Below are 21,776 nucleotides of genomic sequence, written 5' to 3'. Positions count from 1 at the left end.
AACACCCTCAACTCCAGCTGAAACCAAAATAAGAGCTTAAAAGCCATGAGATGCCATTGAGATACTGATTGCAGCCAGTCCCCCACTGGGCCATGGTAGGACTGAGCTCTTTTCACTTCCAACGTAACAAACAAAAGAATCTTACCCCCAGGCACAAACTGGTGTTAAGCAGCGAGCATGGGAGACTTCCCAGAGGTCCTAACCCACCTCCAGAACCACCTTCTAGTGCAAAAGCATCTGCACCCAGCCCACTCGAGTCCAGCAGAGACTCTACAGGCTCAAAACAACAGACTCAGGGGTTGAATCCCCCCCCAACCAGGCCAACCCCCTGCCTGTAAACTGGAGCTCATTCCCATCTGCTCAAAAATCAGGCACCAGCTCCTAGGAAAGATGCAGAAAAGCGTGCAATAAATAGGCAGCCTATGGTTTGCACGTAAAGGAAATAAAGCCCTCTCTGCTCACAAGCGTACCACGCTCCCACAGCACCCAACTCCATCCCAATGCTGGGCTGTCCCCGCCCCTACAGTCTGCCTCTCTCAAGATGGCGCCCAGACCACCGCCACGTCTCGCGAGACCATGCCCTATTTATAGCGCGATCTGAGCCCCGCCCCCTTCTTTCCGCCCGGCGGCGCCCGAGGTATCCGGAGTTCGCGAGCGGCAGGTCCCAAGATGAGGTCCGTGTTGGGCGGGGGGGGAAGACTCAATCCGGTGCCATCCGCCCCCCAGATGACCCCGGCGGCGGGCCCGGTTCCCGCATTAGGCAGAGGGGGGCCCCGGTGCGGCCCTGCCGGGGGAATTGGCTCCGCACGGGGGCTGAGCCGGGGTGCGAGGGGCGGGTCTCTGCTCCCTCCCCGGCCGGCCGCGGGGCCCCTTGGCCAGGCGGGCTGGGTTCCGTCTGCGCCGGCCTGGCCCGGGCTCAGCGCTGGTCCCGCCAGCCTGGGGGCGGCTCTGTACAGGTGCATCCCGGGGCAGAGAGCTGGGGCGTCCCCGCGCTGAGCCAGCCGGCCATGGGCTGGGCTGGTCGGATCAGGCGGGGCCGGCTGCTGCAGAGGGAGAGAACAGAGCGGGGGGTCCCCTGTTGTCCACTCCCAGCTCCTGGCAGGCAGAGGTTTAGGGACACGCGGAGCATGGGGGTGAGTCCCTGGCCGTCTTGGCTCATAGCTGTTGATCGCCCTGCCCTCCATGAACTTCGCTCGTTCTTTTGTGGACCCGGCTATATTTTACAAACCCTTTATACTCTTGCGCCTAGAATGGGCCCCTCCATGGTGGGGTTCAGGCTCAGGGAGGGAGACCCCGTCACTGTGGCTGCTTTTCTGGCTTCAGTGTCTCCGGGGCTGTGGGATGAAATGGGCTGAAAAGAGACATTTTTATTCCATTTGAAAATGGAGTCCCCCTGCTGTGAGCGGCCTGAGAGTGAAATCTGCTGCAGTTTCCACGATATGCATCCGATGAAGTGAGCTGTAGCTCACGAAAGCTTATGCTCTAATAAATTGGTTAGTCTCTAAGGTGCCACAAGACTCCTTTTCTTTTTGCGAATACAGACTAACACGGCTGTTACTCTGAAAGGTCGGTGGATCTCACTTACAATTGGCCATGGTTGCTCTTCAGTTATTTTTGTACTTTTCTGGGCCTGCACAGTGAACCTGGGTGTGTCCATTTCATTTTTATCAGGGCTGCACTGGCCCCAGAGGGCTGTATTTGAGTTCACCTCATTACAGGGAAATGATTCATTCTGTTCCCCCAGAATGCTGTTTAAGAATGCTGTGGGCTAAACAGCTACCCTGGTTGGCGGGATTAAAGGTGGTTTTAGATGCTAATGTACCCGCAGTTGCAACCTGTTCAGAGGGATTCATTCAGTTGATCCTTTCAAGTGCCTGACCTGCTCTTTGTGCCTTTCACATCTACAGCAGCAAAGTTTCCCGCGACACCTTGTATGAAGCCGTGAAGGAAGTCCTGCAAGGGACTCAAGTGAAACCACGCAAGTAAGAACAATGTTCTGCTGTGGGTTGGGCCCTTCCCCAAATGCCAGCTCCATGACTGGAAGTCTCTGGTGAAGAGAGAGGGTGAGGGGAAGGGTTTGTGGCAGAGTGTCTGTGCTCTGCTAGATGTTACTGCAGCTTTTCCCCATGTCTTTTGCTATTCATCTTGTTTTACTAGGGTCTTAAATTCTGACCTGGCCTTTTTCTTTTTCCGTTTTTCAGGTTTACGGAAACTGTGGAGTTGCAGATCAGTCTGAAAAACTATGATCCGCAGAAGGACAAGCGTTTCTCTGGCACAGTCAGGTTCGGCATTTTCTGATCCCACCCAGCCTTCAGCCTGCACCCCACTCCCTCCATGGACTTTGGATGTATGTGTGGTGAGCAGCAATTGACTGCTTGATGCAATGGCAGGAGGGTGCAGTGCTGAATTGCCCGGGTAGTTCAGACCCCCCAGATCTCTCAATGGGTGTGGCTGGACGGACCCCTACCCTGGGTCTTAAAACATGAGGGGAGGTGTGGTGAGGCTCCTGTGCTGATCCCACCGACCAATTGGAGAAGCCAGATTAGAGGCTGGTGGATGAAGAATCGCAGGGGACTGTGGTAAGGTTTCTTTGTTGTGGCTTTGTGCGCTCCCCTCAAGGTGTGTGGTGTTGGCAGTGCATAGTGACAGTATGTGGTGTCCTCTTCCCTTCCTGACAGGCTCAAGTCCACCCCACGCCCCAAATTCTCAGTCTGCGTGCTGGGGGACCAGCAACACTGTGATGAGGCCAAAGCAGTTGAAATCCCTCACATGGACATCGAGGCTCTGAAGAAACTCAACAAGAACAAGAAGCTGGTGAAAAAGCTGGGTGAGCAGAATTCTGAAGGGCTAGAGCTGCCAGTATGTCTGTAACACATCTCTGGCTGGGAAGGGGTGTCACAGATAGTTAACGCTCCTGCAATACCGAATCTGACCAGTGGGGAGTTCCCCCAGCAGCCAGACTCCTGCTCACTGCCTTGTTAGGGACAACTTGGCTAAAGGGACAGGGCAACCCAGAGCTGAAGTATGGTTGTCTGCTTGAGCATCTACTCATATTGTCTGGTCTTCTCTTTTGTGGTATAACTGCATCTGCACTAGGTCATTTGGTATAAAATCACATTCCTAACAGATACTGGCAAAAGCCCTAGTAGGCCTGGCCTGCCTTGTGACTTAGTTCAAGTCTCTGAAGATTCTGTAAATACACAAGGAGCCTTGGGTGTGAACGCTTTAGTTAGTTGCTCTTAGAAAAACTTGCAAACTGCTGTTAGTTGAGGAGGAAATCAAACCCGGAATTAAAAGGAGGATAAAACGGCAATCACCCATGCATTACATTTTCCCCTCCATAGCTAAGAAGTATGACGCCTTCCTGGCTTCAGAGTCTCTCATCAAACAGATTCCTCGTATCCTGGGTCCGGGTCTGAACAAAGCTGGCAAGTTCCCCTCCCTCCTCACCCACAATGAGAACATGGTGGCCAAGATTGACGAGGTCAAGTCTACCATCAAATTTCAAATGAAGAAGGTAAAAAAAAAAAGTAAATGCCAACCTCAGAAGTCAGTTATGTGGCCTGTGGGGGGTGGGATTTAATGAAGCAACTGGCTGTCTGCCAGGGTATGTGGATTTCTACACTCAGGGCTGAACTGCAGGTATCCATCAGCTTCTTTCTTAAGATAATGATAAAGCCACTGATCAGTATCCAGTCAGTCACCTTCTGTGCATCTAGGGAACAAAACTAGAGCATTCAGCTCCTGAGGGGAGAATGTAACTGGTCAATAGCTGACTTTCTCTCTCCCCCCCCCCCCAAAATAAACTGGAGGAGAGCCTGATATTGCAGAATGCTGGGGGGCCCTAAATGTTCACTGAAGTGGATGGGAGTTGAGGGCGTTTGACATCTTGAAGGAAGAGATGTGCGCCCTGTGTGATAAGCTCCTGACACTGCAGGGATGTGGTTCAGTTTCAGTTAGCCAGGAATTAGAACAGGCTTGTACCATACAAGTCAGTGCTTTTGTAGTGTAAGCTTCGGGCATGAGGCTGTGTAAGGGAATTTCACAGCAGCTACAGTGCAGAATTTTGACTTTCTAGAGTCTTGCCCTATCTTGACTTTGAAGAAAAGTCACTATAGAGAGCAGAATCCTATTTTAGATGAAAGCAGCTCTAATTCAAATGCATATTTGTCATCTGTTGGGTACCAAGATGGTGTAAACCTGACTCATTAATTCAGTTAGCAAGTCTGGTTCTAAGGCTTAAGCACACATTTAACTACTCTGTTAAATCAGCTCCAGCCTATCTGAAGAGAACTATTCCTGATCAACCTTAACAGGGCACCAGCTTTAAAACAGTTTGAAAGAAAATTAAGTCAAGGTTTTTATAAGCCCTTTTTTCTTCAGTCTGTAGTTTGGCTATATGCTTGGCATCGGGGACTTGGCCTTGGGTGCATGTTCTTTATTCGGTCACTAGAAAGACTTGTTTCGGTGGTTAGGGGTAAAAAGCATGTTAGCTCTGTATTTTACAATATGAAAAATTTAAGCAGTTCGTATGGGGGGTTGTGCTAATCTGTGCAGCATGGGTTAATGCTGGGCAGTATTTGTGGAGGCCATGGTGTATGAGACTGTTAATAAATCAGGCCCTTGATTAGGAGTTAGACTTGGGTTCTGTTCCTTGCTGTGCTATTGGTTCTGTATGCCTGAGATTAGCCTAATTTTACAGATAGGGAATGATATTTACTGTCTTTGTAGAGCACTTCGAACAGAGGATGAAACCACAGCGATGTACCTTGTCAGATTTTCAACAAAGTTTGCAGTGAGATGTTAATGTGTGTGGAAGCCAGTTGTCAAACTTAACATGAGCTCTTTAGCCTTCTAGCTACAGATATGCAAACTGGAAGAGTAGGTTTTGAGCTGTTAAACATCATTCAGCTCTAGAATGTATGAATTTACAGATCTTGTATTTACTGGGTCCATAGCTTTTTAAAATGGTTGGAATGTATACAGTAGCTTTTACAGGCCACAGAAAGACGGGGGAAATTTTAAACCACATACATTTGATTTATCCCTTAAAAAAAAAAATAAAAAATTGGGACTGAAACCCAGCCCAAGAGAGAAATTCCAAAGAGCAGTCAGGCCCTTAATGTTAATTGCCTGCAAAAAGTCTTTGGTGGCTGTAGGCTTCAGCTAGTGCAGGGTGGTCTGTAAAGGGACGATAGTTAGACTTTAACTCTACTGGCTAAGTTTTGATCCTACTGTCCTTGTTTAATACATGTTCCTTTCCAGTCAAGGCAGTTCCCTGCAAAGTCTACACCCTTAGTCTAATGACACTGCTTTCTATGTTGCCAGGTGCTCTGTCTGGCTGTGGCTGTTGGCCATGTGAAAATGACGGAGGATGAGCTAGTCTACAACATTCACCTGGCCATCAATTTCCTGGTGTCCTTGCTGAAGAAGAACTGGCAGAACGTGCGTGCATTGTACATCAAAAGCACCATGGGCAAGCCACAGCGCCTCTACTAAACTGGCAGTAATAAATGGTTCTAGACTACCCAGTTGCTGTCTCTTATCTGCTGAGTTGGGTGGGAAATTTGATTAGTTTGTCTTTTACTGAGAGACCCACAAACAAGGGAGAATTAGCATATTTTCACTTTAATGTTACCTGTACCCCCATCATCAGTTTTAAACTATTTAAACTTTTTTTAAAATGGTCACTAGATTTCAGACTACCCTTTAATAGATATATAGATGCAATAGGTTAATAGTCCCTTTAGAATGAAAAGGGGCCCAGGAGCAGCCACCTCACCAGCGCCTGGGACAGACAAAAGCATAAATGCAGAAAACATCTTCTCAGGTCTATCCACAGAACAGCTACACTTGGTGCAGTGGTGGGGGAAGTGTTTATATCTAATCCTAGAAGCTCTGGAGGTCCTGTGCACAAGTGCCATTAAAACCTTCCCCTTGTGGGGGGAAAAATTTCAAATGAAGGGGAAGCAGGCCCTGCCTGAACCCAGATTCCCTAATAAGTACCTTCCTTTGAGGGTCTGGCCTGTTTTTTCCATAGTCAGGTCTGCCCTGCTGCTGGGTTCCACAGTTCCAGCTTTTTCACCCAGCTCTCCTTCAGCAATAGCATAACCTTCCTGAAATGAACTCTACCCCAGCCCTGAGCTGAGCCTGATTTATATAGGCCCCAAATTCCTCCCAGCAGCCTCTGCATTAATGGTTAATTAGAGCCAGCTGGACCCCACCCTCTTGTTCTAACTTCCTGGGCCTGGCCACTATTTACAGCTGCTGCTTGGAAGACTGACTCTTTCCTACCCTGTGATGGTTTACACTGTCACAGCTGGTCATCCCTAATACTAGGGCTCTGAGGATAGTGAGGGAGGATCAGCAATGGGAAATGAGATGGGGGCTGAGGAATGAGTGATAGGAAATATAGGATGAGAAGAGGGTGATAGGAGCTAGGTGCAGTAAGCAGCAGTGGGATGGGGTAGTGCAGTGTTTGAGGATTAAGAATGGAAACCAGGTTTGGGTATTAGAAGGGATTAAGAATTGGAGTGGATGAGGTTAGAGCACCAACCTGAGCTTCCCCATTCACCTACCACTCATCACCACCTCATGGGCAGCAGAGAACTCCCAGCTGCTATAGAAGCAGAGATGGCCAATAACTCTGCCTTGAAGAATCTGTACTAGCATTGGGGATGGGACTCCTCATGGTGTAAAGTTACTTTAGGGGTATTTGCAGTATCGGTACTTTAGGATGACATCCATGAGACTGAGGTGCTTTTGAAATTTCTCGAATCTCTGAAAGAAAAATCTCAGGTCCCACTTTTAGAAATCTTCAAAATAAGTAGCAGAACCAATTTCTAAAAGAACAACACCAAGAAATTCAATTTAATAATTAAAAAGACAATACAAAATGCAAACATTTCTTTTTACAAAGTTCAGATACAATTTTTTGAATCAAGTGCAAATAACTTTATGAACTACGTCTTTTTCATCACTTAATCATTTTGTGGGAGATGCTAAATTGTGGCCCATGGCAAAAGGCAGATATAAATATTCCAATTTATTTTTTTAAACCAACCCTTTGTTTACTACACTGAAACATTCACTACATCAAAAAGTGGGTGATGGAGTTTTCAGGCTTTCAAACCTTTTATATTTTCTTGTCTTGGGGCAGGTTTAGCACAAGGAACTGAAGCAGGGTTTGATGGTGTACAGAACATCTGGTAAGCTCTTCCTCATAGTCCCCAAAAGGGTTGTCTGAAGGAAACACCAGTCAGTGGCATGTTCTACAAATCAGGCCATTAAAACTATTTCTGTCCATTCTAACAGCTGGCTGCATAATACAGTTCAATACATTTACTGACAATGGGAAATGTTAAGTGACTAGTTAACATAGGACTCTAGATTATGGAGGAAATCATTATTTACCTGTGGTAGTAAGTCACAGCTATATGTCTGAACCTGCAATTCATTCAAGGGAGTAGTGCCATGCCTACAAATGCTTACTACTAGCGTGTAGCTTTTATCAGTGACCAGACCGAAGGAAGGCATTGAGGGCTAGTTACTGAAGCACATACCATGGTTTTGCAGGATCAGGGCTGTTGATTTGAATGGGACTGATGTCAAAGGCCTGTTCGTGGCACAAAGGCTGCAATATCAAGCCCGTAGATTATGCAAACAAAAAATTTATTGAAAGGCCAAGAATTTCCAAAGGGCCTGGAGATTGAGGGCTCGACTTCTGTCACCTTGAGGCCTGATTTCCAGAGGGAGGTGCAGAGCACTGTGTGAAAATCAGGGCACTTTTAAGGCATCCCACAAGTCACCCAAGGTCACACGTCACTCTTGAAAATCTTGTCCAATGAGCCTAAATAACCTGTTCCCCCGCTGCTGTTGCCATGTTTCCTTTCAGAGGGGCCGTGAAACCAGAGCAATGGGTTTCACAGTGGTTATAACCTGTAGCGTTGTGGTTAGGTTCAGAATGCAGCAGTCTCATTTTGAAATGCAAGATGCTCCATGGTTTTAAATAGCACTAGACACACTTCTCTGTCCAGCAGGTTCAGGGATGTTTTTTAATTAAACCATACCTGAAATTTGGCCTTTAGACTTGATCATGTCCCTTTACACCCCTACACTGCTGCATGCATTCTGAACCCCAAAAATAGACCCTTGTGCCTTTTCCACTGGGGAGTCTGCTGCAGATACCATGGAAGTGGCAGGCATCTCAGCCCACAGGTGTCCAACTTCTGAGAAGACCCAGCAGCGGGGGGCAAATACACAGATGGCATGAAAAAGCACAACCCCTCACAAGAGATGCAATCAGGAAGAAGGGGATAGAATTGAGCAACACTCAGCCAGTGCTCATCCGATTGGTGGGACGAGACGATACAGCAATGAATTCCTGGGGGCAGCAGTAGAACAAAGCTGTAGAGACAGACGTTGGGGGGAGAAAGAAAATATGAGACATCAGCTGCTATCTGCTCAAGAGATACCCTAGCTCCCTGTCCCTTCTATCTGCTAACAGCCATGAGAGTGTATTGTGTAATAAATAATCAAATGGTAGTGGTACCTCCGATGGGCTGTGTGTTTTCCGTACGTTCAAGAAGGAACGGTCCCTTCCCCGAGTTGCTCATAGTCAAAGGACACAAGTAGACAGTGACTGCGGGAAGTGGAGCAACAAATAGGAAACCTGTATACAAGTCAACTGGATTCACCACACGGCAGAAGTGGGTCTTTAAAGAGAGATGTAAATTTGGACAGGATGTGGTCACTGAGATTGCACCAGACATACGGGACTGCCTGGAAGAAGGCACAAAGGCTAGAGGCTGACAACTGGGCAGCCATAGGAGGGAATGGTGGTGGAGTGGGGGCTGGGGGTGACACGAAGCCAGACAAGGGAGGATAAGAAAGAAGAGGCAGAGTTAGATAGCACCTCGGACAAAGAGGTGATATGATTGTGGATGGAGATCCAGCAAACTGGTGCGATCTGCATGGAAGAGTTGTTAAGTGGCTTCATTTTGCACAGTGGTGTGCGTGGACACGGGAGGCCATAGGAAGAGTCTCATGAGGGCCTGACAGATCTGGCTGCGGAGATAGCAGGTAAAGAACAGGTCTGAGGTTCACAAGGAAGGAGTGGCAGGATTTGGAAATGGCCTGCGTGCCTGGGGCAAGGGAGAGTGAGGAGCCAGATACCATCTCAAGGTTGCTGTCAATGGGGACCAAGAGAAGGAATGGGAGAAAAGTTTTGGCTACGTTCAGTTCAAGCTGATGAGATATTAGATGAGATGTGGGGCTATGGCAGAGGTGGAGATTGGCAAGACATCGACAGAGAGGTGATACTTTCAGCCATTAAAGGCCAGTCAAGATCAAAGGGAGAAGCAGGAGCTCAGCTGGCCTAAGGTGTCTCTCACTGGGCTCCCAAAGGGAGGCTCCCAAGGTCAGTAGCCACTTTTGAAAACGCTGGCTTAAATATTAGTGTTTTTCAGGGAGGCAACTACTGGACTTGGCCCCGGGAAGCTCTGTGATTGCACATGGAAGGGGAGCTGGCCACAAGACAACCTCCCTAGTGAGATGTGGCCCGCACTGTGACTAAGTTTGAGAACCCCTGCAGGAGGCAGCAGATTTTCAAAAAAACCTAAGGGATTTAGAAGCACATTTTATCAGATGTCAATGGGACTTGCGCATCTCCCCCATAGACATGGTGATTTTTCAAGGTTGAATTATCTAAGGGACTGATGGAGCTTTGGCCATTAGATTCCCCAAGCGGTTTAATACCGCAATGTCCCAGCAAACTGAGCAGTCATGGGAACATGTTCGGGCGGACCCTGAATTTCTCTGCACCTCATTCGGCGATTCCTAGTTCACACGGAACTCCCACAAAAGTCAATGGGAATTCTGCCTCAATAGCCAGCCCTGCTTCTTCCAACTCTTCAGGAAATGGAAACAGATTAGCTGGTTTCTTCATGAAAATATAAACAAGCACTTGCATAAAGCAGGCAACATCTAAGGCTGGTGAGATCAGCACCAGGGGCTGCTTACAAACCAAACTGAAGTTCACAGCAGGCTGAGACACAGGAGCCAATAAGCGTGAAGGGAATCTCCACTGGAACAAACTAGCTTCCGCGTCTTATATTTCGTCACTGTTCTTTACTGGACAGAATCTGCTCCGTTCCAGCATTGCGATCTATGTCTGGAGCTTCGTTCTTCCCCCCATGCTGTTTTTAATGTAACTCCCATTAACTTCAGTGGAGTAACTCCTGATTTACACTGGGGTGAATGAGACGAGAATCAGGCTGTTCATGCCTGGAGACCTACTGATGACAAGATAAGCCTCCATACTACTGCAGCTAATGGAGAGGATCTGTTAGACTGAATGACAGAGTCTGAGAGCCTTCTGAGTAGCATTCCGGGTTCTAGAATTCATGCTGCAGAGCGAAGGAGTATAACTGGCAACCAAGTGTAAACTGGTAACTGCATCCAACAGCACAAACTGACCACACTGGAGACACTTGTGGATGGGAAAAGAGCTTGTGCTTTCCAGTCGTCAGGGAAAGATTCAACTGATTAAGGGGGAGGAGGGAATAAAAGCTTCACTGGTAAAAGGAACATCAAGTGGATTTGCCTTATTAGGGACCAATATCAGAAGAAAAGCTTCCAAAGTCTGAAAACGTCATCACGTTAATTGAAGCCTTGGTTTGTTTTTGTTTTGTTGTTACAAACACACATTCTCATTTCTCAGGCAGGTATAAATATTGTAGTTTCTAGTAGAAAAAACTTCCCTCTAAATAATATAAAGAAGACTCAAATGATTGCACTTAATACATATGAAAAAGGTAGAAAGGACGATATCCTAGTGCACAAACATTTACTCCTGCTCTTCACATCGCTTGCTTTTCTGTCGACGAGTTACTCTTTGGCAGAGCTTGTAAGAGAGTCTGGTCTCTTGGCACAAGTGTCCATGGGGGAAAAAAATGAATCCATCTGAAAGGCTTCTCGTTCATTACCTTTTTCCTCCCATTCATCCAGACGTTCTACAAGACCGTGGCTTGGCCATGCTTTCTTCAAATGCAGAGAGACCAACCCAGCTCCCTGGAGAGATGCAGATCTCCCATCCACTGGAACTGCCATTTGCCGTGATGCTTTTCAGCTTTGTCTTTTTTTTTTTTTTAAGTATTCTTTTTTTAAAAAAAAAAAGTATATTTTTTTCCCGATCCCCCCTGCAAAGCTGTGTTGATATATATATATTTTTAAACCACAACACTGCGATAAATAATAAGGCATTACCTTCCACATTCAGGGCTTCCTCTGCGCTCAGTTCTTTGAGAAACAGCCTGTTCTGGCTGCAGCAGCTTTCCTTTGCTTTGGCAGCTGGAGAAAGGCCCACGGCAGGAACAAAAATACCAAACTATATCCCAGGAGTGCAGGCGACTGTAGGTGTGTTTATGGCGCCTAGGAACGGAGACAGATTTGGACGCAGATGTGTAGTAATCAAGGGCCACAAAGGCAACCAGAGTGACTACACTTAAGTTACATAAAACAGAGCAGGTGGCAGCTGCCTCTGCGTGTAGAGGCCACTTGGGCTGAGACGGAGCATCACCCTCCGGGACTGGTAATTGTTATGGGCTGCACACTCCGTAGGAAAAGAACAGAGCATGGGATGCCTTGAGATTACAGACCGCCCCTGCTGGAGACAAAGTCAGCACTGAGATGAGTTTGAAGAAAGCCAAGGAGAAATTGTTTAGAGTCATCTGCATAGTGAGAGACGGGGATTCTGTTTGTTTAAAAAGCTGTTGAGAAAAAAAAACCCAAAAACCATCAAATAAGAGCAAAAGAAAGTTTCCTTGGCTGGACGGTGGCCCATGAGGCAGGTGGGAATGCCTGGGGGCTATTTGTAAGGTCTGAGGAAGCTGGAGACTTTGGAGCGGAGGAGTTTGATGAAAGAGCGTGGTAACATCTCCTTGTGTTTCTCTGTGTACTTGAAGTAGTTCTGTGGATGAGCCAGCACATCGAAGAAAGCCTTCATCAGCTTCTTGTCCTTCGAGGGAAACAAACGGAAGAGTCACATCACCTCCAGGTAAAAGCTGGTATCCACAATTAAAGCATAATGGATGTGGTCTGACTGATGGTCGGTCTAAAAGATCATACTTTGTGATCTTATTGCATGGATCCAATGAGCTCAAACGCTTTAATTTACAGATGGGGAAACTGAGGAACAAAGCATCTAAAAGCCTTGCCACAAGGGCACAGAGGGGTGCCCTACCCAGGGCAGGGCTGAAAATGGAACCCAGATCTCCTGACTTGGAGTCCCTTGCTCTAGCTACTAGACAAGGCTGCCTCAGTCAATTTTGACTAGACATGAAGAATGTGAGCAAGAGGCTCCATAGTAAAACAACAAGCAACAGAGAGAGTCAAGGAGTGTATGTGGGAGAACTAGACCAGCTGCTGGACACGCGATGGGTTACAGGACCACAAGACAAGCCATTGTACTTCAGTAGATGAATTCTAATCCTCAGCTCCTTATTGTAGCTCCCAGGACACACCTGTGAATCCTGAGAGTGTGTTAAGGACGTCAGGACAGGGGCAACACTAGGAGAAGTACCCATTGTACAGTTAGGTAACACAAAGGGGAAGTGACTCTCCTGGAAAGCTGGGAACAGAACCCAGGAGTCCTGATTCCCAGTCCCACTCACGGATGGTCTCACCTTTAATATTTCCTGATGGTTTTCGGAGGCGTACAGCCTGCCATCCCGGACAATATCCTCCACCAGCTGTTCGTAATCCTCTGCAAAGCCAAGCGAGAAAGGACGTCAGGGGGAAAGCAGGTGGCAGGAGTGCTCGGCTAATTCAGCGACAGGATGCTATTGTAAAGATGGAATTCTGGGCTCCAGAAAACAGTGAAATTGTACTCTGCCTTGAGCCAAAAAGCTTCACTCCACACCTTATTGTTTGGAGTGGAGCTCCAAAAGCTGCGGTGGTTCCCCCCTGTCCATGCAGAACACCAATCACATGTACACAGGTGTTTCAAGAAACTAATAGATCAGGCAAGACACTTTACACTTGGGTAAGTTTAGAATGCCCCAGACAGGTGCATGGCAGTATTGAGGAAACTTAGGAAGCAGGACATTAGGTCATGAGGTCAACCTGAGGGCCAGGGACTAGCCTCTGAACTGAGCACAGGGCAGAAGCAGGAGGGTGGAGTGCAGGTGAGGCACTTAATCATCCAGCAAGGTACAAAACCATGTGGGAGAGAAGAGGGAAAGCCCACCCGGATTGGGAGAGTAGGGGCAGATTTACTTGGCACTTCACAAATATTTATAGTATTAAAAATGATCATCTGCTCACTGGTCACTTCTTAAGTCTCATTTCTAACCCCTGAGTTCCTTTCACTGTGTCTCGACAAGGACTGTACACTGGTAGCAAACTTCCTGAGGTGTACTGTATTCCGTTAAAAGCTGGTTGGTAGCTCTGTCTATTAAGATCGCCTGAGACTTCCCATTGTAAGACCCTGTTTTCAATTGCTGATAACTTTGCCATGCTAACCATTTGGACTGAAATTTCCCATGCCAGGTGTCTGTCTCAGGCTGAATTGTTTTGGGAATTTTTTTTACCCAAACCGATTCAGCCACGTGTAAGAACAAAGTTAGGGAAAATATATGGTTTTGCCCATTTAGAAAAATTCTGGCAACCTTTTCTTTGAAAAGCCCTAGTGCCCTCGTGCTTTGGAGCAGGGACTTGAAATCCGGCGGGAGGGTGGCGCTGTCACCTTTCGTCATCCCAAATTTGGCCAAATGACACCTGGCAGCTTGCACATGCTTCGGACAGACTTCTTCGTTTTTAGCGGCTGAAGTCCCCAAAGATCCCGTGCACACTGAGCATGCTCCTGCCTGGGGCTGAGCGCGACTTGCCCTGCAATGCCCCTCTGGGCTGCTGCAGACTGTGCCGGGGCCGGGGGCCTGAATCGAGAGGAGGGAGACTGTCGCTTCTGAGCTTTCAATGACCCCCTGCTGGTGGATTCGCTCGGGTACTTGTGGAAAAAATCTTAGACGATCACGTCATTAAAGACTGTATCGTAATGCATAGGCTCAAGGGGCCGGGTTAAGGTTGTGCACACACAAACTTAATTCTGGCATTTCCTAACTTGTGAGTGCTTGACTTTGCAACCTTAACATTGTCCTTTTGTGTGCGTAATATCATTCAAATCGCTTTACAATGCTCAGTTCGAGATTTCCGAGACCACGTGTTAGCACTGGCAATAAAACCCAGGCGTCTCAGTCCCGCGTGATGAGCACTTACACTGCAGTCCCACCCCTGCTCTTGCTATGCCCTTACACATACTCCCCCACTTACCGTCGTAGGTGACGTAGGGGATCTGGAAGCCCCTGGCGCCGTTGGCCTCACTGGTTTTGAAGTTGATCCACAGCTTGCGGGACCTGGCGGTGAAGGCTATGGGCCTCTCGTACGTCTGGCACGTCTCATAGGTCGTGATGGAGGAGGGGGAGGCTGCGGAGGGGGACAGGAAAGGACCAGGTGTTGCCTGGAATCATTCAGCCACACAAACACCCAGATCCAGACATCTTTTGGTTTGTTTCAATATTGCAGGCAGGGGTCTCCTTGCTGAAGGGCCACATTATGAATACACAGGAGCTGACTGTATGGCTCCGGTTCTACTCCTTACTCCGGGGGCCACCTTCCTCCTCCACCATTCAGTATGGGTACTGAGGCACCCGCGTGCAACACTTTCAGAGGTGGGCGCTGACTGTGGATGGCCAGCGTCGGTCAGCCGGGGGCCCGATGTTCAGAGGTGCTGAGCACCACGGAGTTCAATGAACTCCACGGCCACCTTTGCAAACCCGGAGCTGGGGCCCCTTGGCCCAACGGGACTGCGTCATGAGATTCAGCATCAGGTGATGCACCATAACAGTGTCATGTGGAAACACCACGCCTGGGACTAGGTTGGCAAAGCCCCAGGAACTGCTTCCGGGACTCAAAGCACCCCAGGGACTGTACCCGCAGGGCACAGAATGGCTTTGCCATAACCAGGGCAACACCTGGGAAGACATCTGGATGGAGAGGAAGCCCAGCCACCTCGGGAGTTGAACGGCAGCAAGGAATCTGGCAGGCTGGTTTCATCTCCTTGCCTGAGGCCAGGAGCCGTGAGCAATGCACAACCAGGAGCCTTTACTGATGGGCATGCACCCAGCTCTGCAGTGGGGTTTAACAGGGAAGCCAGCCCCAGGTAGTGAGTTACGCGGGGTGGATCCACTCACTACAAACCCCACTCCCCATAGTAGTTACCCATGCTCAGCCCAAGGATGCAGGCTTCCCCTTTAGGCTGAGTGCACCAAACTCGTCCTACCTGGGATCAAGCCAGAGGTGAAGGCAGCTCTTTAGGGATGCATCGAGTTCACCTGCGGCGCGGTCACCCTCTCCTCCACACACGCCTGCTCCATCACTTACCGGGCTCCGCTGCTCCCAGAGGTGTCCGCAGACCAGACAGCCTGGGAGGTGGGGGAGAGGGGCTCTCGCGGGATTACCTAGTACCCCCATTGCCCAGCATGGCCACGCCACAGCAATCGGTTACCTACAGTTTTTCCGCATGACCAAGACGTCCCCGCACTCGTCCTCGGACGGCAGGAAGATCTCCGGGACTACGATGAGGATCTTGCGCTTTGGGGGGGGGTTGATGTTCCAGGTGCACTCAATGTTGGCGGGGTAGTTCCCAGGGTAGTTGGGAGACTCGATGTAGCCAGTGTACTCGCCCAGCTCCCCTCCGCATTGGCGGTCTGCAAGGCAACAAGGACCAGTGGTCACTGGGAATTAGTTCTCTGACATGGGGGCACTAGGCAATGATCTGTTGGCAGAAGAATTGGATCAGGCCATCCTAATCCGGTATGCAGCAGGCTATCTGTGCCTACGGACGCACCTATGCCCACATATATTCATGTGTGCATATGCACAAGCATGTGGGTCAGCATGCAGAGCATGCCCAGGCACTGACTGGTGGCATGTGTGCAAGGGGCATACATGAAAGTGTGTGTGTGTGTGTGTAAGTGTGGACATATGTATGAATAGCTGGATGCAGCTGTCTGTGCTCATGATTGGAGATGCATAAAGGGAAACACCAAGAGGAGGTGGCCTTCTGCCAGGGTCAGGACTCCGACAGGACCCTCTGGATGGACATCATGCTAACAGAGAAACACAGCGACTGGCAGAGATTGGGTTGCACACGCGACGTATGGACACAGCACCCGGGCTGCTTGAAGCGCGTACTTTTACACTGGGACACGGACGTGGAGCCGTCGAAGTCCGTGGTGGTGTTGCCGGGGCAGGTGATGCAGTAATTCTGGCGGAAGTCTGGCTGGTAGGTGCCCACGGCACAGCGGATGCAGCGGTGGACGCTGGTATTGTAGTAATGACCCGGGGAGCACTGAACTGTGGCGAGAGGGGAGAGGAAAATGTACTGACAGGGATCAGGCAAGGAGGCATCAGCTCACTGAGTCAGTCCCAGCTGTCGAGGAGCCACAGCTCTTGTAGCTCAGCCAATCAGACATTTTATTAAGCAAACATGAGTGATCAGAGCAGCCGGCTCCTGGTTCCCACTCCCAGCTCTGCTACTCCTTGGGGAGAGATGAGTATTTTCCCTGCTTTACAACTGGGGAAACCTGGCCACAGAGAAGTTAGGTGACTTGCCCAGGATCAAGCAGCAAGTCAGTGGCAGAGCTGGGAGTAGAACCCAGGGGTTCCGATTCACAGCTCCCACTCACACTCCCTGGAAGCTATGTGCAAGGAGACTTTTCTTTCTTTCTTCCTTCCTTTCTTTCTTTTATTTAAAGTGACACAGGTATTCCCATGTTTCAGAGTAGCAGCCGTGTTAGTCTGTATTCGCAAAAAGAAAAGGAGGACTTGTGGCACCTTAGAGACTAACACATTTATTTGAGCATAAGCTTTCGTGAGCTACAGCTCACTTCATCAGTTGCATTCCCATTCAAGGCTCTTTTGAAGTGTTCATTTAGGCTGCCAGGACCTTCCTGTTTAGAATGGTTATTCTCTCTCTCCCTCACTGGACAGTCACATGCCGAACTCCGGATTTTGCATTAACTTCAACGATCCCCCCTTTAATGAGAGGAGAAATTGCATCCACATCATCACTGCACAGCTAACTGCAAAACTCGGCAGACCAGATTTCCTTGTAATAAAGCTTAGCCTAAAAATAAGCACCCAATTATTACACTGTTATTATTAACCCTAATAAACACAGTAAAGGCCCAAGACCCCACACAGCGTTGTAACAGCAACATGGCGGTGTTGGGAGTCCCTTACTGGACAACGCTGGAGTGCTCCTTTGTAAGAGTATTTCTGGGGTCCTAAATGCATCGGTGCAGTGTTAGAACAGCCCTGCAAACACCAATTCTCGTTCGCTTTGGCACCGTTATTTAAAGGGTGGGCAGGCGGATTTTGCGCCTGGGCTGGTGGATTCGTACAGCCATTGTGCAAGGCAGCTCGACAAGCACGTAGCTTCTCAAGGAGATTGCAGTCTAACAGGAGAGCGGGGAAAATGGAATAGGGTGGGTGAGCGGATACCACTGGGAGGGTGGAGGGGTAGATTGAAGCCAAGAGTCTTGGTGAAGGATGGATGTTCAGGGCAAAAGGGAGCAGCGGAGCAAGGGTGGGATTTGTCCCCCCGCAAGCACTTTGCAAAATGAAAGCTTCCCACCTTGCCACCTGCGTCGTTGTTGTGACAGGGCCTGGGGAGCTGAAGAAGCAGAGGGTGGGTTTGGGGGATGTAGCCATAATGAAGCAGGCTCAGTCCTGGGAACTCAGACCCCCAACACCCCCTGGAGCTGCCCTGCTGCTCTGATCTCCCATGGCTGTTCCCCTCCCAGCTGCTGATGGAGCTGCTGGCTTGGACGTACCTTTGGTATCGCAGTCCTGGAAGGAGAAGGCTCCCTCGTGTTTGGTGGTCAGCCCCCCACCACAAGGGAAGCACAGAGCTCGCCCAGCTTCGGGCTGGTAGGCGCCCCGGGGACACGGCTGGCAGGGTATGAAGCCATCCACTGAGTGATGGCCGGGGGGACACTGACCTAAGGCCCATTCGGAAATCAAAGAGAGATGTGGGTCAGTTGTGCAATAACACAGCCTCCTTGTGCCCTGAGCTCCACACTGCATATCACTGGTGCTGAACCCCAGACAGGGGGAGCCACAGGCAGCTCTGGCTCCTCCTCAGATCCGTGGGGCAGCCCCACTGGTTGCAAGCACCTTGCAGCAGCCTGGAAATTACCACCTTCTTGCCACTGTTGCTGTGGGACCCCCTGGTGACAGCTGCAGGTGGATCAGAACCAGAACCGTTCAGCCAGATCTTTATAATTTATTGCAGCAGCCCCTAGGAGCCCCAGTCGTGGGTCTGGACCCCATTGTGCTAGGTACTATACAACAGGACAAAGAGATGGTCTCTGTCCCCTTCTCCCCTGAACTTCGGGGACTCTGATAAAATGGACTGGATCCAATTCCCCCATGGTTCTGCTCTTACAACACCTCACCCCCTTTGGCTCATGACTGGGATGCATCAAAGTTTACCCTGCAGGAAGAACAGCCAAAAGCAGCAGCCCCCTGCAGTCAAGCCGCCACGCCTGCATCGCTGGTGCTCCTAACCCCATCCCACAGAGCCGAGCCCACACAAAGACCCTGGCCGGGCCCTATGGAAGAGGTGATCAAGACCGCCAGAACGCCACAGCTGTAAGGTGCCTCTTGGTTCCACAGCCAACCTCTCCGAGGTCACAAACAGCAACCGACCGACCCCGCACCGTACCTGCACAGGCGGTTATGTTTGTTGCTCCAGCAGGGCCATACGCAGCACTTCCAGGGCACAGGTCACAGGAGAGCTGGCCTTCTCTCTCCTGGTAGGTCCCTGGGGGGCAAGGGACACACTGCTCCAGCTGACCGTGGTAATACGTTCCCTGCAGGCAGCTAACTAAGAGAGAGGCAGAACCGTTAGGGACACATGTAGCGAGAACCCCCACCAAGCTATCCCCAATATGCCTTATTCTGGCTGCAGGTGAGAGGCCCTCGGGGTCCCCAGCTCCTAATATTGACAAGTCAGTGCCTCTAAAGGGAGAACACATGGTAACTTCCCCTACTGGCCCTCAGCACGTGGAGCACTGGTGCTTGGGAACTGTAGTTCGGCACTAGGGACGTACAGCTTAATGTGCAACTGGCCCCAGGTCCCTAACCCCCCCGGCTGTTCCCTTACCACACTTGGATCCTAGCCTTTGCTGCCCTGGCCCGCAGCTCTCCTGACTCTCCGGGGACATGCTCAGCTTCCGCGCCACCTCATAATCCATGCCCGCGAAGCGGATCAGGAATCGCTCCTGGTTTATGGACTTCTTCAGGGCCTTGATTGCAGACTTCAGCTTCTTCTCCACCCTCTGCCGCAGGCAGTTAATATTGCAGCTGGCTAGAGGTCAGAGACGGGGGGAGGGTGTAGACTATCAGGGTGAGCACAGGGAAAGCAGATGCCGTCCTAGACTGCCCCCCCCATCACTGCTGCAGCTCCCTGCCAAAGCTAGTAGTGTGATTCCTCACCAATCTTCTAGCAGGTGTGAGTGGGGTGACAGGGACCGGGGGGGACTCAAGCAACAAAGGGGCATCTTCAGCTGGATTAGGGGCTTCCTCCTGACTACTCATCCCATCTCCCCACGCCCGAGCCTGGGCTGCTGCCCACCCTTGTATGTCCACACTCTGGGGGTGACTATACATCTCTGCCGATTCTACCCCCCTCCTCTTTTAGTGCCCATCCCCGCACTTGGGACGGCTGTGGATGTGACTGTTAAAGCTGCACTGTGGACAGCAGAGGCTCCGTGCATCATCGTCACTGGCCAGAGACCTGGAACCAGCGCAAGGAGTGGCAGGGCAAATTTCCCCCACAGCCTGCCTCATCTACATCTTGGGAAAGCCCCTTCTAGAGGTGCGGAAGGGGTTCAGTTTCCATGGTCTTACTCGACCCTTGGCCTCTGGCCAGACCGCTGGTGAGGGGGCCAGTCAGTGCAAGCCGGGACAGTGGTTTTTGTGACATGGACATCTGCCCAGAAGGAGCTGGTCTGAGAACTGCCAAGCTCATTTCACACAGGCCATGGAACATGCTGCCTAGCAACGTGTGAAGGTAATTAACAGCACAAGGCAGGTGTTACTGGAGAGTTGTCTACTCCTTCCAAATTGTCGGCGGTTCAGCCCAGTGCACACCGGGAAAGCCAGGGCTCCGACTGCTACGTGGGCTCACCTCAATTCCAGAGCATTCTGGGATAGCTAGGCCTCTCTCCTCAGGCCCAGTGCACTCCAGGAAAACCAGTCCTCCCAGTCCCATATCCCCCAACCTGGGATTGCCTCAGGCCCAGTGCACTCTGGGAAAGCCGGTCCTCCCAGCACTGTCCCTCACCTGTGACCTCTTCCGGTTTGATTTCTGCCTCAAACTCCAGGGTGATGCGCGTCACCTCCTTGTTGGGGGAGTTGCGGGCCCGGCGGCCTTTGCCCTTCTTTGATGAGTCGCACTTGAGGTTCACGAAGGTCACCTGGCAATCCGAGCAGGGGGCCGCCCCGCCTGGAAGAGAGGGAACCAGAGCGTCAGCATCCTCCCCACAGCTCCCTTGGGAAACTCAAGCCCAGGCGGTCAATGGGGCCACTTCCCTCCACACAGCCATAGAGGAGCTTACACGGCTGGTTGGGGGGAGGGTGTACGCCTCACCTGGGGCCCCATGCTTCCCCGACTCATCCTGCTTCCCCTTCACACGTGGGTGCAGGTGACACTTGGCGTCCTTGATCTTGAAGGAAGCCTTTTGTTTGATTGGAGCAGCGGCAGTCTCTAAAAGAAAAGGCAGGTGCTAAACATCAGCGGCACCAGCTGAGCCTCCCGCGATGGCAGCTGGGGACAGGGGAGGCTCGGACCAGCCCAGGAGAGCGACCTTACCGATGCAGTGATGGCTGCTGTTGCCAGGCCTCTGCTGGGCCCCCTGGCGCAGGATGGGCGTCCCGCAGCTCACTGTGTAGCTGCTGTCGGACTCTGCAAAGAGGGAGAAAGGAGGGATTCAGACAGAGCCTGGGGCTCACTCCCGGCCTGGCTTCCAAAGTGCTACTCCACTGCATGGCCCAGGGAGGTCACTGGAGGCTCAGCACCCTTGGAAATCAGGCCCTGGCTCTGCATCTAAGCAGCTCACATGTGCTTTGGGTGCTGATCTGACCCCAACCTTTGAAGTTCTAGAGACTGGTTCATCGATAGCACAACCCGAGGGTCAATTCAGGCAAAGCCAGGGCCCTGCAAAGCCTGAGATCCTGTGTCCCGCCTCAGTGGGGATTGGCCTGGACCCCAGCCATGGCCCCCCAAAAGGTCCTCTGCACACCCCTAGGGGGTGCATTCTACAGTGTGGTGACTTCTGCATTATCCAGGCCTAAATCTAGCCTGCTCAGTGACATCCTGCTTCCCTAAGCCCCCTCTGTGCTTTCCACTACATACGATGTTCTGCACGGCAATGCGGGGCACCGTTAAGCAGCCACCTCAGTAACGGGCAGGGAGAGATCCATATTTGTAAATCCCTTTCGGACAGAGGGCGCTCGAGAAGGCCAGTGCCCCGGGTAGGTTTCAGGGGAGATGTGGCGGCCACGGGTTGGTACCTGGCAGGAAGCGGGCCTTGGAGGTGCAGGTGAGGGAGCAGCTGTCCTTCTTGCCGTTCTTGTTGCAGGTGAGCATGGCCCGGTGAGAGATGGGGCCCGTCAGGCATTTCACCAGCTCTGAAGGACAACAAGCAGCG

The 21,776-nt window shown here is 50.6% G+C and overlaps 2 protein-coding genes across 3 annotated transcripts in view; one reads left to right on the top strand and one right to left on the bottom strand.

The window, feature by feature from the left end:
* The first annotated feature begins 596 nt into the window (after positions 1-596).
* RPL10A (ribosomal protein L10a) lies at positions 597-5,531 on the top strand. Its single transcript, XM_084611268.1, has 6 exons — positions 597-674; positions 1,908-1,982; positions 2,202-2,282; positions 2,679-2,827; positions 3,345-3,517; positions 5,329-5,531. The coding sequence occupies exons 1-6, from the start codon at positions 670-672 to the stop codon at positions 5,497-5,499; spliced, it is 654 nt and encodes a 217-aa protein (XP_084467394.1). The 5' UTR covers positions 597-669; the 3' UTR covers positions 5,500-5,531.
* Positions 5,532-8,350: 2,819 nt separating this feature from the next.
* The window catches only part of SCUBE3 (signal peptide, CUB domain and EGF like domain containing 3), a 97,479-nt gene continuing 84,053 nt past the window's right edge, over positions 8,351-21,776 (bottom strand). Inside the window, exons 12-24 of one of the 2 annotated variants that reach the window (XM_084611197.1) lie at positions 21,640-21,756; positions 20,939-21,031; positions 20,717-20,833; positions 20,411-20,572; positions 19,229-19,432; positions 18,788-18,949; positions 17,895-18,062; positions 16,252-16,413; positions 15,567-15,764; positions 14,329-14,481; positions 12,684-12,763; positions 11,266-12,016; positions 8,351-8,406 (exon numbers count right to left, since the gene is read on the bottom strand). In XM_084611197.1, coding sequence (XP_084467323.1) covers positions 11,867-12,016; positions 12,684-12,763; positions 14,329-14,481; positions 15,567-15,764; positions 16,252-16,413; positions 17,895-18,062; positions 18,788-18,949; positions 19,229-19,432; positions 20,411-20,572; positions 20,717-20,833; positions 20,939-21,031; positions 21,640-21,756 — 1,766 coding nt within the window. In that variant the 3' untranslated portion in view covers positions 8,351-8,406; positions 11,266-11,866. Of the gene's footprint in view, positions 8,407-11,265; positions 12,017-12,683; positions 12,764-14,328; positions 14,482-15,562; positions 15,765-16,251; positions 16,414-17,894; positions 18,063-18,787; positions 18,950-19,228; positions 19,433-20,410; positions 20,573-20,716; positions 20,834-20,938; positions 21,032-21,639; positions 21,757-21,776 lie in introns of those variants that run through there. The other variant, XM_084611198.1, reaches the window with a different exon arrangement.

The sequence above is a fragment of the Lepidochelys olivacea genome (assembly GCF_965140295.1).
Source record: "Lepidochelys olivacea isolate rLepOli2 genome assembly, chromosome: 21".
Lineage (NCBI taxonomy): Eukaryota > Metazoa > Chordata > Testudines > Cheloniidae > Lepidochelys > Lepidochelys olivacea.
The sequence above is the reverse complement of the archived record's forward strand: the minus strand, read 5'-3'. Positions and strand labels throughout refer to the sequence as shown.